The sequence below is a fragment of the Pleurodeles waltl genome, chromosome 7 (genome assembly GCF_031143425.1).
Source record: "Pleurodeles waltl isolate 20211129_DDA chromosome 7, aPleWal1.hap1.20221129, whole genome shotgun sequence".
Classification (NCBI taxonomy): domain Eukaryota; kingdom Metazoa; phylum Chordata; class Amphibia; order Caudata; family Salamandridae; genus Pleurodeles; species Pleurodeles waltl.
In genome coordinates, this window is record NC_090446.1 from 70,129,292 (window position 1) to 70,147,053 (window position 17,762).

The 17,762-nt window shown below is 46.1% G+C and overlaps 1 protein-coding gene across 1 annotated transcript in view; it reads right to left on the reverse strand.

Moving 5' to 3' along the window:
- The window catches only part of LOC138246810 (alpha-2-macroglobulin-like protein 1), a 184,323-nt gene that overhangs the window by 142,978 nt on the left and 23,583 nt on the right, over nt 1-17,762 (reverse strand). The window contains exons 8-13 of the mRNA XM_069201572.1: nt 17,216-17,322; nt 10,957-11,066; nt 9,105-9,269; nt 4,750-4,980; nt 3,918-3,981; nt 3,532-3,677 (exon numbers count right to left, since the gene is read on the reverse strand). Of these exons, the coding sequence (XP_069057673.1) occupies nt 3,532-3,677; nt 3,918-3,981; nt 4,750-4,980; nt 9,105-9,269; nt 10,957-11,066; nt 17,216-17,322 (823 nt within the window). The remainder of the gene's footprint in view (nt 1-3,531; nt 3,678-3,917; nt 3,982-4,749; nt 4,981-9,104; nt 9,270-10,956; nt 11,067-17,215; nt 17,323-17,762) is intronic.

Genomic DNA, 17,762 nt, shown 5'->3' on the forward strand with positions numbered 1-17,762 from the left:
TGGCCCAGAGGACCGTGTGGCATTATATGCGGATGATGTCCTGGTGTACATTTCCAATCCGGCCAAGAGTGGCACCCGCATTCTACAAATTCTGGGCCTCTTCTCGGAGGCCTCAGGTCTGACTCTAAACCCCAATAAATCTCTACTGGTCCCCCCTCCACTACTCCAGGGATTGCGTGGACTGGCAACAAAACATCCCAGTGCGGAGAAACAGTTTTAAATACTTGGGAGTACACGTTTCGCTACTCCCCGAATTAGCGTGGGAACTCAACATCACGCCATTTACTAGAAGAATCAAAAATGACCTCTAGCGGTGGGGGTCCCTCCCCCTCAACCTGCTTGGAAGAATTGCACTCTATAAGATGATGATCCTCCCCAGACTCCTCTACCTATTACAGAATTTCCTGCACCCCATCCCCATGAGATGGTTTAGAGAGATGGACTCGTCAGCTCGCCAATTCATATGGAATGGCACCCGTCCCCGACTGGCACTCAAAACCTGCCAGAGGGATGTCTACGATGGGGGGGGTTGGGAATGTCCAACATCCAGTACTGCCACCTTGCGATGCACCTGCTCGTGATTAATGACTGGATGGGGGGTGGATGGTCAGACCCGGCGTTCCGACTGGAGCTCCAAATGCTAAGCTACCCACGGATCCTTGATGCCTTATACGGAGACCCAATCTCCCGGGAGGTCCCAGATGTGACTAAGGTGATACTGCTGGGATGGCGGGCGCCCCAGAAGGTGTGGAGATAGTGGGGGCGCCTCACCCAGCAGACCCCGCTATGGCATGGGAAACCCTTAAGGGAGGTGGCGGGCTTGGAGGGATTTCAGAAATGGGACAACATAGGTATTTCCACTTTGGGCGACGTTTGGGACGGGTCACACATACGATCCTTTGAGAAACTCCAGAAACTTTTCTCATTAAACAAGACGCTATTCCATAAATATCTCCAACTCCGCCACGCCCTCCTTACACACATCCAGGCAGGGGAGTCCATACCCGAATATAGCCCCATGGAGGGGAGGGCACTGATGGGGAACCTGGGCAAAGGAGGAGTTTCCCAGATATATCGTACCTTGACAACCAACACAGCTTGTTCCCTGGAGGGGCTTCGCCAGAGGTGGGAGGGATAGGTGGGCCTATGGAAGAGGTGGACTGGACCGAGGCACTGATGGCCCCGCGAACCTTAACAATGGCGACTCGTTTCCGATTAATACAGACCCACTACCTCCACACAGCTTATCTTACACCTACCAAATTACACAGAGCAGGTCTTCGATCCACAGCGGATTGCCCCCGATGTATGAATCCGGAAACTGATTTTTTCCATATGGAATGGGCATGCCCGGTTACAGCAATCTACTGGAGGGCGGTGACGCGGGAGATCACCGGGGTCTTACAGGAAGACATAGAGGTGGCGCCACTGCCTCTCTGCTGGGGATCACTCGAGATACTGGAATGAGAAGGGCAGATCGAACCTTCCTCGGGGTGGCATGCCTAGTGGCCAAAAGGGATATAATGGCTGACTGGAAAGCCAAAGGTGCACCAGCACTGACTAAATGGAGACGAGGGGTGGATTGGTGTGCGCAGTGTGAAAAACTTGTCTACGAGGCTAGAGGATGCCCGAACAAATATAACAGGGTTTGGGGGAAGTGGGAGGCCGCAACAGGTACCCTCCCTACATTATCGAATGGCACCACACCAGGGATGGCCAGGGTGAACCCCCTCCCCCTAATGAGAGTGAGCCACCTATAGGGTACTCCAACATGGCGATGCATAACTTGTGCTTTTATTATGCTGTCTGAGATAATGGGATTGACCACCGTTAGGTGCCCGTTGGCGCCTAGTTATATGTATGTATTACTGTTTTATTTCTTTGCAAAATCTATAAAATCTCTTTATCAAAAAAAAAAACATGTGCAAAAACTAGGTGGCCATTCGTAGAGCTGCGCTGCAGCCTGAATTACTCCCTCGGTCCACTAAGCACAAATGGCTGTGCTATTCATGTGTAGAAAAGAGCTATCCCAGTGCTCCGTAGCATTGACCCAAAAATGGTGACCCTAACAGACCTTGCACTTGGAGTTACAGAAATAATACCAGCAGAATATTTTATTAAGGCAACAGAGTGAGTCCTTAATTGCAATAATTGCTTGTGGAGGTCATGTATGCATGATCAGAAGGTCACATGTTTAATTAGTGGAAGGACCGACTCCGAGCATCATACTTCTCCGTGTGGATTAACTGAGTATACAAAAATTGAGAAATAATTATATCTGTTAGGTCAGGCGCATCATAACTAAACCTAACTAAATTACTACTACGTTTATCATCACCTGTGGTTAAAGGAGTCCCTAATGCTTTGTAATGCAAGCATTCTTCCGGAAGTGGAAGGATTCATTCAAGTAGCCAAATTATTATTGAGAAAGAAATAATCCAATTGGCCGAGCCAAGTCAAATTTTGGCAATCATGGCTAAAAGAGATTGGTCAAAGAAACAATTGGTTGAAGGGGATGTACCCAATGCCCACGGCATCCATATTACAAAAACAGTAAGGGCCTGATTCTTACTATGGCGGACGGCGGAGGCAGTCCGCCATAGTACCGCCGCCAAATGACCGCACCGCGGTCAAAAGACCGCGGCGGCCATTCAGACATTTCTTCTGGGCCGGCGGGCGCTCTCCAAGAGAGCGCCCACCGGCCCAGAGGAAATGCCCCTGCAACGAGGACGCCGGCTCAGAATTGAGCCGGCGTAGTTGCAGGGGTGCGACGGGTGCAGTTGCACCCGTCGCGTATTTCAGTGTCTGCAAGGCAGACACTGAAATACTTTTTGGGGCCCTCTTACGGGGGCCCCTGCCGTGCCCATGCCATTGGCATGGGCACGGCAGGGGCCCCCAGGGGCCCCGCAGCACCCCCTACCGCCATCCTGTTCATGGCGGCTTTCCCGCCATGAACAGGATGGCGGTAGGGGCTGTCAGAATCCTCATGGCGGCGGAGCGCGCTCCGCCGCCATGAAGGATTCCCCCGAGCAGCGGTAAGTCGGCGGGAGCCCGCCGACTTGCCGCTTCTGACCGCGGCTGAACCGCCGCGGTCAGAATGCTCGTGGGAGCACCGCCAGCCTGTTGGCGGTGCTCCCGTGGTCGGTGGCCCTGGCGGCCACCGGCCGCCAGGGTCAGAATGACCCCCTAAGTCTCTTTGAGAGTTGTGCTGTAAAAGACAGACCTCAATTGTCCCAGACACTGATGTGACTGAGGATAGATTTAGGAATAACAGACCTCGGGTGAGACTGTCATCTAGAAGTGGTTTGACCACACAAACCACCCACTCAAGAGGGGATGAAGGTTCATCCCAACTGCTTAGGTCACCTCCTCTCATCAGTCACCAACTCCATTTTTTATAAAGTTTCAGTTTTGATGAGAAAATCTTTTACCAAGTTTTGTAAAGTGTTGGTAACATATGTGCTGAGTTAGCAGCATTCTAAAGAAGAGTAATATGTATTGACTTGTGTAGAAAAGGCACTTAGTGCTCACCTCGTTCTTGAAGCACTTCACTACATTGAGATTAGTTGTGGCAGCAGCAACCTCGCCATCCTCAAAGATGGTGTAGACAAACAGCTTGGTCGATGGTGCCCAATCTGTGCTTACAGGAAGTTCAATGGAGCAGGTGCCTTTCACACCTGAGATGAGGGGGGCGAACAGAAAGGGAAAGTTGTGATGCAACAGTACAGCTTCAGTCAAGAGATAAAAATGAGAGACAATCAGCTATGCACAAAGTATAGAGGGGAGCGGCACACAGATCTGTTCAATAAGAAATTTTCGATCGCTCTTGAGTCAGGCAGCAATGGGGTCAGGGCAGGAAGGAAGCCGTTTAAAACTTGCTACCATAAAGAAACAGAGTAAAAGGCCACAACACCTACCTTGCTCTTTGTCAACTGCTATCTTCTTAGTTCCTTCGTGAATGATTCCTGCTTTCGATGAAGCCTGGGAGAGAGATTGAACTAGTCAGGGTCCTATTATCAAGGGCCATAATGCAGGTTACCTATAACTCAGGTCTATGCTTCTAAGGCCAGATGAACACTGATGACACTTGACTGATGTGACCTATTATCACCAAATGATCATACACACACACACTTATGTCCATTGAATAACCCCAACAAGGTCTTGAGCCTCCAAAAGAACACATGGCTTGGACTACTCAAGCTGTCATGTGTGAGGTTTAAAGGATAAACTGGTGATCCTTACCAGACCCGCAACATTATCAGACACTCCTACTCTGCATGCACTCTGACAGTGCACCTTGCATTCATGTGCCGCTGTGACATCTAGTGGATATAAGGAGTGTAGAATAGGCTGGAGGGAGGAGACAATGAAGCAGCAATGATGCCTAGTGATCAGTCTGTGCTATTAGCTGAGATCTTGAAGCAACCACATAGCCTTTGAGATCGCTGTGTCACCCAGCGGCTATTCAGGGTGTGACATTGATTAAGGACCTTTGGGAAAAGACAAGCACTGATGCAACAGTGAGACCTAGCGATCTGTGTGAGAGTGGTTCTCTTACCAGAGGTGGAATCAGACTTCAGCTCCTACACCTCACAGAAAGACAGGGAATTATGTGGGCTGCAAGTGTTACATCTTATATCATCAGCTTTGTGGACCCAATTCCTTTATGAAACCTCAATCTCCCCAATGTCAGTCTCATACCCCTATTCAACCCCAATTCCTCATATATATTTTCCAGAACATTACCACATAGTGCAGGTCCATATGTTCTGCATCTTCATGTAGCTCATTTCGCTGGATGATGTAGTCCACTTGCACATCCTGTGTGTGACCACAGGGCAGCTCACCTCGCACAGAGTGTATCTTCAGGAAGCTCTTACTCTTAGAGTAGAAGGGTTTCAGCCACAAGTAGGCATCCTGATAGCGAGGCACTACTTTTCCATAATCCCAGTGTTGCTGCTCCAGCTTGAAACTTCCCTACATAGAACAGAAGTATAGAAATATTTAGATACTTAACATCTTTGCACTTTGAACTTGTTGGAACTACAGTAGATGCAATTCAGTGGGCGGCACAATCTTCTGCAGTGCTGGGACTTACAATGCCATGCAACAGGAAGATGGAGTTCCCTACATAATTAAAGAATAGTCAGGCTACCCTGCATGGTCAGATCTGCAACATCCCCAATTTGTGTCAGAAATGGCTTCTTCAAGAGTAATCCTGCATCTTTTGCACTTAATGGCTTGATAAACTGATGAAGTAATATGGACTCTTAGGGCTTAAAAATCAGAAGAAAATTTCCTGTAAGAAGTCACCAGAACTAGTAGACTAAAAATGTGGGTTAAATATACAAGGTTTAAATGTTGTATTGTTTGAGAAAGAAATAGTGATCAACATATTGTGGGAGAAAACCTTAAACATATAAGGCCTGATTAGGAGTTCGGTGGACAGTTTTCACCGTCCGCTGAACTTCCGATGGGGAGGTTGCCGCCACACTGGCTACCTCCCTGCTGGACCCATTAAGAGTTTCCCGCAAGGTCAGCGGGCAGAAACCTGTGTTTCCACCCACTGGCATAGCAGGAAACAGCCTTCAGCATTGTCTCCAGCTCATAATCGAGCCAGACGGCAATGTTGTAGAGCGCAGGGTGCAACAGCACCCTCGCAGTGTTCACCCTCTGCAAAGCAGAGAGTGAACATTGCGATCGTGCTGGCCAGGGGGGCCCCCTGCACCTGTTCTCTGCCAGCATTTTCAACCACTGGCGGAGAAACAGGTCATAATCCCCAGGGCAGCATTGCTTGCAGCGCTGCCCTGACGGATTAGGACCACCACCACCTCCAGACCACCGGGATCTTTGTGTTACGACTCGGTCGTCCCATTTCCAGGGGGCGCTGTAAGGGGACTGTCAGAAGCCTGGAAATCACCTTGAACACCTATCTAGAGTCCCTTGCTGACTCCTGTTTGTTTCTCTTTTCTCCATGGTACACTTGTGTAGGACTACATTTGCTTCTTGGGACTGCAAATCCCATAATGCACAGCTTGGTAGTCAGGAAAACCCGGATTCTGTTTCCCATTGTTTTCAATGGGAGAAGTCCAGTTGCTCCTTTTCACTGGATCCTCTCCTCCAGGACTTGCAAGTGTCCGAAACCACACACACCTGAAACCTCTCCTGTGCAGCCCAGCTTGGAACTGCTTATAAGCAGCCATTTCCTCAAGCTCCCCGTCGTGCATCGGACTTCAATTCCTTTGTGTTACAGACCCCTTGTCGGATGGTGTTCCAGTTTTGTTCCTGTTCTATTCCAGCCTGATCCTGTTTCCTGTTTCTCTGCCCTGCTCCTGATTGTTCCAGCCAGAGTCTGCTCCCTACTTCTTAGCCTTGTACCTGTTTGTTTCTTCCAAAGCCTGCTCCCTGTTTCTCTGCCCTGCTCCTGCCTTGTTTCAGCCTGAACCTTCTCTCTGTTTCCCAGTCCTGTTTCCTGCTCATTTCCTACTCCCTGTATTCCAGTCCTGTCCTTGCCTGTTCCAGCCAGAGCCTGTTCTCAGTTTCCCAGTCCTGTCTCTGTCTGTCCCAGCCAGAAGTTTGCGCCCTGTTTTCAAGTCCTAGACCCGCCTTTGCTTCAGTCTGAGCCTGTTCCTAGTTCTTGCCTCTGCCTCTTTGTTTGTTCCCTTCTGTTCCTGTTTCTTCTTGGTTCTTTGTGTCTGGTAAGTGTTCTATCAGTGTTCAACAGTGTATACGTGTCCTCCTGTGTACTGGGGTTGGCTCCTGGTTTCCAGGAGGCAATTCCAGCCCCCATCCTTGTCCAGTGTTGTACGTTGTATTTCGTGCCTAACAGTGACAGTGTGCTATTGCTGTTTTCTCAGGAATCGCCACTGTTTTTCGAGCTGGACCCACAAGAGCGTGTCCTGTGTATGTAAGTACTATCCTTGTTTGTGCTCTAGGGTCCAGAGACAGAATCACTTCTGCTGCTTCCTTTCTATGGGGCTGGCAGGGTGACTATCTGTAAGAGCAAACTGCACAGAGGCATTGAGATTCCCTGTCACTGTGGGAGGTTCTGCGCCTTACTCTGTGTACAACCCCAGCGTGTTTGTCCACTGGTAATCCGTTTCCTGTTTGTTCACACAAGGGTTGCTCTGCTTTTACTTTCCTGTTTCCTGTGCCTATACAGAGCTGTCCTTTCCGTGTATGCCTTTAGCTGCTCCTCTGCCCCAGTACACTACCTCTTTAGGATATTCGGTGACCTCAAGGGGTGTCCCAACCAAAGTCCTGATCAGACCCGCCCGAAACCGTGACACTTTGATTCTGGCGGAGCTGGTGGTTCAATGGTGCTTGGAAAGACGCATTGACGCTGGTACCACCGCCATCCACAAACCTAGCGATCTTGTGACTTCCAGGTTCGTAATGAGGCCCATAATGTCAGAGACAAAGACTGAACTCAGACTGCAGGTTTGTGTTACTGTTGAAATAAATCATTACAAATTGTAAAAAAAAAACTATGTTCATAACAAGAGTGACTGCAAGACACGACCAGGCTATGTATCAGGAACAAAGGCATCACAATCAACTCTTCATGCACTGAATAATACAGGTCCAGGTGCAATCACACCACATAATTTGAGCACAATGATGCCAAACATGAGTTACATGCCATGCACATGCTAAATATCATGGCATAACATAACATTAGTATAACTTGCTCAACACGGCTAATCAAATCAGCCGTAGATGAACACTGCTCTCTATTGGTCCAAATTATCTCTGATAACCTATTGCCTGTACTTTAACTGAAGAGGAGGAATTAATTTGAGATTTTGGAGTCACATATGGGATGTTCAGAATATTGAAAATAAGCCATCATCAATTACAGTTTTATAAGGGGGAGAAAACTGTGCAGTAAGGGCATTTTAACTGTTTACTGTACAAAAGCAAATCTACAATTTTGGAAGGCAATGCCATACAAAGTTTAAATCAAATGTCAATAAAAGTTAGGCACCTGCTGCCAAAGGTAGAAAGCAGGCCTACATTTCTGCAGCTTTTTGTTTGCTCATTGGGTGAATCACACCAAAACAGTGTGCAGTAACATTCAGAGTACCACTCTTCACTTTTCTAAATTATGAATGTATCAGTGTCACTTACAGGCATGAAATGAGACTTAAAAGCATCTATGACAAAATTATATTTTGTGTGGAGTTCCAAGAACATTTCTGCAAATGTATGAAAGTTAATTATATATAGCTTACTTGTATTTGTACAGAGACTACAAACAAATGATCAGAATGTCTTCCACACACATTTTCTCATTGATAGCACTTCAACTTGGTCCTATGCAGAGAAAATCAACACAGTGACCTCTAATGTTGAAAGGAAAAGAAGGTACTGTGGGACAAGTGTGTTACAAAAAATAAGTAGCTTTTTAGAGACAAAAAAAACAATAATAACAATGGGCTGTCCCTACCCCTTGCTTTTGAGTAATTGTGTGTATAAGCATTTGTCGCTGGAAAAATTGAAAATGCTTTGATTTTCTCAATTGGGCTTTCAAAATGTATACCTCCTGCCACAGTGGAGAAAAGAAGCTGTTTAGAGGCAACTAAAAATGTAAGAATTTTTTTTAACTAACTCCCAAATAAGTTATCAAATATATCCATATTTTTTAAATTCTAAAAGCCCTGTAAGAGATTTGAGAAAAAAGTTAAAAAGTTGTAACTGTTATTTCAAAAAATATAAACTTTCACTTTGAAAGAAATACTATAGACTCTCATTTGTCTAAATATTTGCCACCAAAATGTAAGGGACATACGTTTACTAACATAATGAATTTCTTTTCTCAACTTTTAGGAGGACTGAAACTTTTAAAAAAAACTTGCCAAATACTCCAGTTCACTACCTCCTAAATATGGGCTCTTCTGCAGTTATCTCAAATGAACAAGCTTGTTGGGGTTCTGACCACCTTGAGTTCTGGGACCTCATCCCAAGGGTGACTGAGGAGGACTGATCGGAGGTATTCAGAGAAAAGAACTCACCCTAAGGTTGACTGAGAAGGACCAATTGGAGGTATTCAGGAACAATATTTCACTCCCTGTTTGAGGTATTCATGGAGAAGAACTTACCCTTAGGTTGACTGAGGAGGACCGATCAGAGGTATCCAGGGAAAAGAAAGCCCTTCCGGAATCATCAGTCTCATATGATTGGTTTAGTCCCTGCGAACCCCACTCAGTAAATAGGTAGACAGTCTGATCTTTTATCGGTGTGCCATCAGCACTGGCAAGCGTCAACTGTAACAAGAGAGGGAGATTAAAAAATGAAAAGTAGCTTGAAGAGAAGGGTCGAAGTGAGAAAGGTAGGACTGAGAGTTATAGAATTGTTAGAGGGTAGAACTGTCAGACAAGAAAAAAATAAATGTTTGGGTCCAAGAGAGGAGGAAAGACAGTGTCAGAGAAGGAAATACAATATAGGTAAGGAGCTTAAGAATGCGAGAAAGTGTGTGACAGGATTGAAACACAGGTTAGAGGATAACAAAGGAGGTATGTGAGGGCAGAAGGGATTGTACCGTTTTAGAGAGGATATAGAAAGGAGGGAGATTCAAAAAAGGACAACACAGATGAAGAGAACAGAAGAGCAAGAGATGAGACAAGAGACATGGGAGATAAAGAAAAAGGTTTTGGAGAGGAGAAGAGAGAGATATTGATGGAAGACCTAGGGAAGGTTTGGAAGAGGAAATGAGTGAGGAAGAGGGAAAGGAGTCAGGTGAGGGTAAAGATGTGAACAGACATGGGCAATGGCAAAAAAATTCAATTAAAGGTGTCACAATCGGGACCTTGCACTTCCATTTGATAATCATTCTTTTATAAATCCCATATGCCTCCGACTTCCATTCCTGCAATGGCCCTTCAGCAGTAAAGGTTATAGTTTACACAGTGTTAATTATGACTGTATGAAGTGTGCTCCCATAAGATGCCATTGTAGCACATGACTGTTCCGTACAAGAAACTAGTACGTTCAATTAGTGATGGGACGGATGCTTTCTATAAGTCAATGTTAGAATAAAGAAAGAGCAGCACCAATTCATGGCTCATCGAAAATAGGTCTCATCTCATGACAGGAGGGTTAGAAGATGACATGCCTCAAACCAGAGAGTACTCGCCATATTATGTTTTGAGTATTTTATTTATTAATGTTGCTATTACCGAATCTGAAAAAGCACTAATACTTTTAAACACGTAGAAAAATATATTGTTTGCCTTCCAATAGGCCTTTTATAGTTTACATATTTTTATAAACCTTGTTTGTAAGAACAAATGTATTACTTAAGATGAATTTGAGAGAGAAGAAGGTGGGATGCAGATATAAGAAATAAACAGAGATAAAGACATATTTGACATTAGGATGAACAGGGATAGGTGGGAGAAGACAAGGATGGGAGATTGGTGGCTACAGTGTGCAAGCGGAGTGGTGTGATGGGGTAAAAAGATACATAGGATAGAGAAAATGGAGAAGAATAAGTGAGAGAATGTGGAAGGGAGATGAGAGGAAGAAAAAGATGTGAAAAAAGAGGTAAGAGTGATATGTGAGAGGCAGGGAAGCGCATAGACACGTGAGGGAAGACAGAGGTTGACAGATGTTAATGAGGAGGTATATAGAGCTGTATATGTGGACAATGAAAAGAGAGAAGCACTGTGAGTAAAGTGTATGATAAGACAAAGGTGGAGAAAGAAGATATATGGAGAGATCAGTGATACAATATAAAGGCAACAGGTAAGGTAAAAGGAGAGGAAAATACTTTAAATGTAGAAGAGATGAAAAGAAGTGTTAGAGTGGAAGAAGGGACAGATCTGAAATAAGATAGAAGAAAGAGAGATGCCTGAGGAAGAAGGAACACAGTGCAGGAAAGAATGAAACAGGTTGGACTGCTCCTTCACAAAGACTGCTTCGTCCCATTCCTCCAGTCATTGTCCTACATACCCAGCCAGTGTAGGGTATGCCTTTCTTGTAGTACTCATCTGTCTCCTCAAACGTCACAGTTGCAATATCAGAAGATAATTGGCAGGACTTGGATCCAGAGATAGTCACACCTGTAGAGGATATCAAGTTAGTCAAGTGGAATCAACTAGAAAACCTCTCAAAAAAGACACTCAGATTAATCCGATATCCCAGGGGTGTTTATTAAATCTAACATGACATTAATCCCAAACCTGTGGCCAATGAGTCTGCCCATTAACTGAAGAAGCTACTTTTATCACAGCCAAAGTAATAAATTCCTGCCTAGACACCCTAGCAAACATATCTACCATCATACTGAAGGTGCCTAGCTCTTTACTGAAACCTGTCTCACAACCTTGGTCTACAGATGCAATGTTCTTCACCTGGGCTTCAGGAGAAGGTTCCTTTGTCAGACTGCAACCTACCAGTGTCGTCTTCAGTCACTGAGCCGCTTGCATCGAAGGTCATCATATATGACTGTGCCGTCATATTGAAGAAGTCCAGCTCCACTTTCTTGGAGAAGCATCCAGTCCTTTCAAGCTGAACAAAAGTCAACATATGAGAAACTATTCGGCTTCAAGATAGATCAAGCCTAAACGTGTTGATTTCATACATACCATGGATCAAGAGGGTTGGGGGACAATTCATAAAGTTTTTGAACATTGAGTTAGAGGGGGAATCAGGCATGCATCAATCTCAAGTAGGGAATTCATGAGCATTAAGTGCTTAAGGAAAATGTAATTGACTGCTAAAGGTATGTAAGAAAAAGAGACTGTACCCAATTCTTAAAAAAAAAAAAAAAAGCGGGAAATCTGCACCGTAGGTTACCAGTCTCAGGTGGGTGTAGATTTCTGATTTTTTTTGTTCCTTTTTCTCATAGAAAAATATATATCCCTACTTTCCCCTGAGAAAACCTGAATCACCAGTGTAAATGCACTAACTTTGTTTTTTTATTTCCACAGTAAGAACATTTTGCCTCATGAAGAAATCCCCTTCCTCAACTTCCAAAAAATCTGCAAAATGATTTACCGTTGACAGGAGTAAATGCCTGACCTTGCCTGGGGATGGTACAGGTCGTAGACAAGTTTGTGAAACTAACAATTGTGTAAGTTTGTGTATGTTCATAAACACACAGGTTACCATCCTTTCCTGTGCAAACCCTCACAAACACAAAACTATCTTTTAAGTCGGTATACTCTGGTAAAAATAAAATCTACTTGAACATGTAAGTCAAACTTGCAGGCTCAAATAGATTTAAAATTCGGATACAGAGTGTCCAATTACATACACTGAAGGAACAAAACGCATATATTATAGGGGTGCAACAACTGATTCTGTGATATAAAAACATCTCTCCTGTTAACTGTTGTAGAAGCATTCAGTTCTTAGATAGATTGTTCCTTCACTGCTGCTTTCACCAAAGACAGTAAACAATTGGTTATTTTCAGGTGTGTGTTTCACACACCAACTTAAAGGAAGCTCAACAGTGCTATTTATTGGATACTTTTTATAGGTGTTTGGCTCCACTGTAGGGCAAAAACACGTGTTTTTATTTAATTATCAGGGCTGGCCTGCAAATTTAACTCACACACCACCAGGGACAAGTTAAGCTTCTCTTTCCATTGACTGACCATGGCCTCTGGGATTAGTGTATTGATGGACCATTTTCCAATTTCTGGTGAAAATCCTTAATATGGAGGGCAATCCATCAACTGAATTTCTCTATAATTTTCATTTTAGGGTGAAGTAAGCCTCGCCAGTGCAATTTTCTCCAAATTTAGCACGTGCCATCAAAAATTGAAAACATTTCCAACAGCACCCAACTAGAAACCAGCTAAGAGAGTTGCTACCTTTAATTCCAAGAGCTGTGGCACCAATATGAGGTGGGAACAGAGGGTAAAGGTGAAACACAACTTTGAAAATAAGGAACTTTAAAAAAATTGGGTAATTAATAACACGTCACATAAATCAAGCAGACCTCTAAATTAAGCAAACTTTTTTTTAACAAAAATGTTGGCACCTTGCCTGTACCAAATAGATTACACAATGGGCTGTGCAGTGATGAGAATTCAGATTTTAAAAAATATTAAAATATATCTGCCATGTGCAGACAGCAGGGCCATTTCAGTTGGAAAAGGCACAGTAGAATTATCATTACTATACAATTCTGAGGGACTTTCTGAACATAGCTCAACCTCTGGTCATACAGATGATATTCAGATCAAATGGAAGACAGCAAGGAATAAGTCCTCAAATTGATTAAACTGTTAAAAACATTGACAACAGTGGAGCTATGGGTTCTGAAAACACTGCTGCGCCTAAGTGCCATTGATTTATAATCTATTCTCCTGTACCTTCTCGGCACACTGGCCCTCTCGCCCCTGCCCACCTTACCTGGCCTGTCATTGTCATGCACAGATCAGAGTTGCTACTGATCCAGTGGTAATAAAACAGCTTACGGTAGCACACGGTAGCACTGTACTGTCCTTGGACCGGCTTTCCATAGGTGTACCTGTCAGCAACAGAGACGAAAGGAAGAGCGAGCATCAGTAGGACGATTCTGGGCAAAGAGACAGCTTTACCGGAAGGCAGTAATGGCAAATGACTTGGTATAGGTCCAGTGCCAGTCACTGGAAGGGCCTTTTCATTAGTCAAGGGGTAAGCTCATCACTGACATAGTTTTCAGATTGTAAGGGGTTATCAGAAGGCAGGGTAAGAATGACACAGCCTCACACTTCACATACGTATATGTAAAGTACATGTTCATCCTTTTGGGACATCTTGGCACTCGTTCATTAATAGCAACCCAACAGATATCATTTAATCACCCTCTAATGGCTAATAGATGGAGTTGATCCATCATAATTTTAACCTTTGCTACGAGCTCATAAACCGATTCCGGGAGTGGATAAATTACTCCCCTGAGCCACTAGCCCTGCTAATGGATGTAGATGGAGCTCCCAATTTTATCCCGACCCCCCACCACCATACCTTAAAAAAAAAAAAAACACCCCCACCCCTAAACACTAGCCCCAACCCTCTCCCAGCCCCACTTACCCGACCACATCCTACCCCGACCCCCCACCCCCGCACTAAATACAAAATTACCACGACCCCCCACCCCGCCCGAAACCTTGCCGACCCACAATACAAAACTACACCGACCTCCCATCCCCACCCCTAAATACCCACCCTCCTACCCCTGCCCCTGCCCCTAAAAACAAAATTACCCCGACCCCACACCTCTAAAAAACCCACCCCTCCACCCATCCTAAATACAGAATTACCCGTACCCCGCGCCCATGCTCCTAAAAACAAAATTACCCCGAACCCCCCCACCCCGCCCTAAATACAAAACTAACCCCCCCCCCCCAGCCCCACTTACCTGACCGCGTCCTCTCGGGATGCTGACTCCCTTTTTCTCTGCCTTAACCACGCATGTGCGTTGTTCAGCACATGTCTGGCTAAGGCAGAGAAAAAGGGAGTCGTTGTTAATACATGCGCGGTTCTGCTTGCGGTAACAACAATGTCATGGTTCCAGCGTCATTGTTGAGGATCTTTACCCCTTAGAAGACCCACACCATTGCTCCTACCAGCCTTCTGGGGTTTTCCTGGCAGCCCAAGCCGCTGCCACCCCTCAGATAGGTTTTTGCCCTCCTGCTGCTTGAACAGCTCAAGCCCAGGAAGGCAGAACAAAGGATTTCCTTTGGGGGTGGGGGGTAACACCATCTCCCTTTGGAAATAGGTGTTATATGGCTTGAGATGGGTAGCCTCCACAAGCCACTGGTATGCTTTGAAGGGCGCATTTGGTGCCCTCCATGCATAAACCAGTCTACATTGGTTCAGGGACCCCCAGTCCCTGCTTTGGAGTGAAACTGGACTATGGATAGGGGAGTGGCCACTCCCCTGTCCATCACCACCCCAGGTGTGGTGATCAGACATCCTCCAGAGAGACCCTGGGTTCTGCCATCTTGCATCCATCCTTGCATCCAAGGTTGGCAGGGACCTATTGAAGTGTCCAGGTCAGGCAGGTGATGTCAGAGCCCTCTTTTAATAGGTGTCATCTGGCTAGATGACCAATCCCCCTTTCAGGGCTATTTAGGGTCTGTCTCATGGGTGGGTCCTCAGATTCAGCTTGCAAGATTCTAGCAGGACTCCTCTGCAACCTCTACTTCGACTTCTAGCCACTGGAACTGTGACTGGACCCCCCAGGAACCGACAATCTACATTCACGACAAAGACTGTGCTTGTAACATTGTTTCCACAGCTCCATCCAGCTTCTGCAACATTTCCTCGGCTGTGCATGCTCTGAGGGTGGCAAGTCTTCAATCCGTAAAAGAAGGAAGAAGGAATCTCCCTTGAAGTGTAGGAGTCACTCCCCTGCATCCGCAGGCACCAACTGTAACAACATCCAGCTGCGTGGATCTCCTCTCACCCTGAGCTGTGTGGATCCTGCATGGATAGTAGCTCCTGATCCTCTTGGGCTCTTCAGTGGCACTTGCACTTGGTCCCCGTCATCCACAGGTCTTCCTCTTCAGGAATCCACAACTGGTTTCTTGCAGTCTTGTCTGGGTGTTGCACTCTCTTCTCTTTCTTCTTTCTGGGTGGTTTGGGGGAACATCTAGTAACTTAGGGCCAGATGTAGGAAAGGAATTGCAACTCGCAAACGGCAAAAACTGCCATTTGCGAGTTGCAAATCACATTTTCCTATGCAGAAATGCATTCTGCGAGTCGGACCGACTCGCAAAATGCATTTCAGAATCGCAAATAGGAAGGGGTGTTCCCTTCCTATTTGCGATTCCTAGTGGTATGCAATACCATTTGCGACCGCATATGCAGTCGCAAATGGTGTTGCAGTTACCATCCACTTCAAGTGGATGGTAACCCACTCGCAAATTGGAAGGGGTCCCCATGGGACCCCTTCCAGTTTGTGACTGGACCCAAAAACATTTTTTCAGGGCAGGGAGTGGTCCAAGGGACCACTCCCTGCCCTGAAAAAATACCGAAACTAAAGGTTTCGGTTTTCTTTTTAAGTGCAGCTCGTTTTCCTTTAAGGAAAACAGGCTACACTTAAAAAAAAAAAAAACTGCTTTATTTAAAGCAGTCACGAACACGGAGGTCTGCTGACTACAGCAGGCCTCCATGTTTGCGAGTGCCCATAGTCGGTATGGGGCCGCAATTTGCGACCCACCTCATGAATATTCATGAGGTGGGTCATTGCGACCCCATACCGACTTGCAGACGGTGTCTGAGACACCGTTCTGCATAACATTTTGCGACTTGCAAACAGCGAGTCGCAATGACTCGCTATTTGCAAGTCGCAAAATGTTATTTTGCTACATCTGGCCCCAACTCCTTTCCTCCAGGTCGCTAGGGGTACTGTGGTACTTACCTTTGGGGTATCCAAGTACCCCCAGCTCACCTCTACACAGTCCACTTACCTAGGTTGGGGTCCTACATTCGCCATCCATTTTTTTAGTATATGGTTTGGGCTTCCCCTAGGGTCACTGTTGCCTATTTGCTATTGCAATGTTTTCTATTGCTTTTTATGTCTAATTCTGATTACTAGTGTACATATCTAGTGTGTTACTCTCCTTCTATTGAAGGGTTGCCTCTCTTGTACATTTTGGTAATTGTGTCACTGAAATATAGTACCTTTATTTTTTGTAACACTGGGTGTTTTCATTCATGTTTGTAAGTGGTGTGTGACTACAGTGGTATTGCATGAGCTTTGCATGTCTTCTAGATAAGCCTTGGCTGCTCATCCACAGTTACCTCTAGAGAGCCTGGCTTCTAGACACTGCCTACATTACACTAATAGGGGGTACCTGGACCTGGTATAAGGTATAAGTACCGTAAGTACCCACCACACACCTGGCCAGCTTCCTACAAGTGTAAAGTGTGAAGGAGTCTCTCTCTTTTGGGTTCTTTCTGAATAAAGAGATTGAAAGGCCCACCCATTTTTCAGGCTGTCTTTTCAGAACAAAGACTGTGGATTACCTGTCTGGAGATGTATACACAAATCACAGCACTGTTTTGAACCAGCCCCAGAACTGAGCTAGGGGAATACACAAACTCTACTTGTTACGGTGATGTAAAAAACAGACTGAAAACCCGGGCCAATATTCCAGGGCTTCTTGCTCGTCTATGTAGGCAACACCCTGTTCATTGATGGAGAATCTTCTGAGATCAGAACTGATGTACTTGACATTCACCTTTCAGACAGGTGAGGAGACCTCACCTGTGACGTCTGGAACTTTTTTCTGGAGGCGGTGAGCATCTACGCTGGAGGAGGAGCCTGCTATGCTGCTGAGAGAGTGATGGTGGAAGTGCCCATGTAGGAGAAGTCTGCACAGATAATCAAACTGTGGGGGTCATTCCGACCCTGGCGGGCGCTGCCCGCCGGGCGGAAACCGCCCAAACACCGCCCCGCGGTCAGGTGACCGCGGGGGGCATTCCGACTTTCCCGCTGGGCCGGCGGGCGATCTGCAAAAGATCGCCCGCCGGCCCAGCGGGAAAGCCCAGCAAAGATGCAGCCGGCTCCGAATGGAGCCGGCGGATTTGCTGAGGTGCGACGGGTGCAGTGGCACCCGTCGCGATTTTCAGTGTCTGCCAAGCAGACACTGAAAATCTTGCTGGGGCCCTGTTAGGGGGCCCCTGCGCTGCCCATGCCAGTGGCATGGGCAGTGCAGGGGCCCCCAGGGGCCCCACGACACCCGTTCCCGCCAGCATCTTCCTGGCGGTGTAAACCGCCAGGAACAGGCTGGCGGGAAGGGGATCGGAATCCC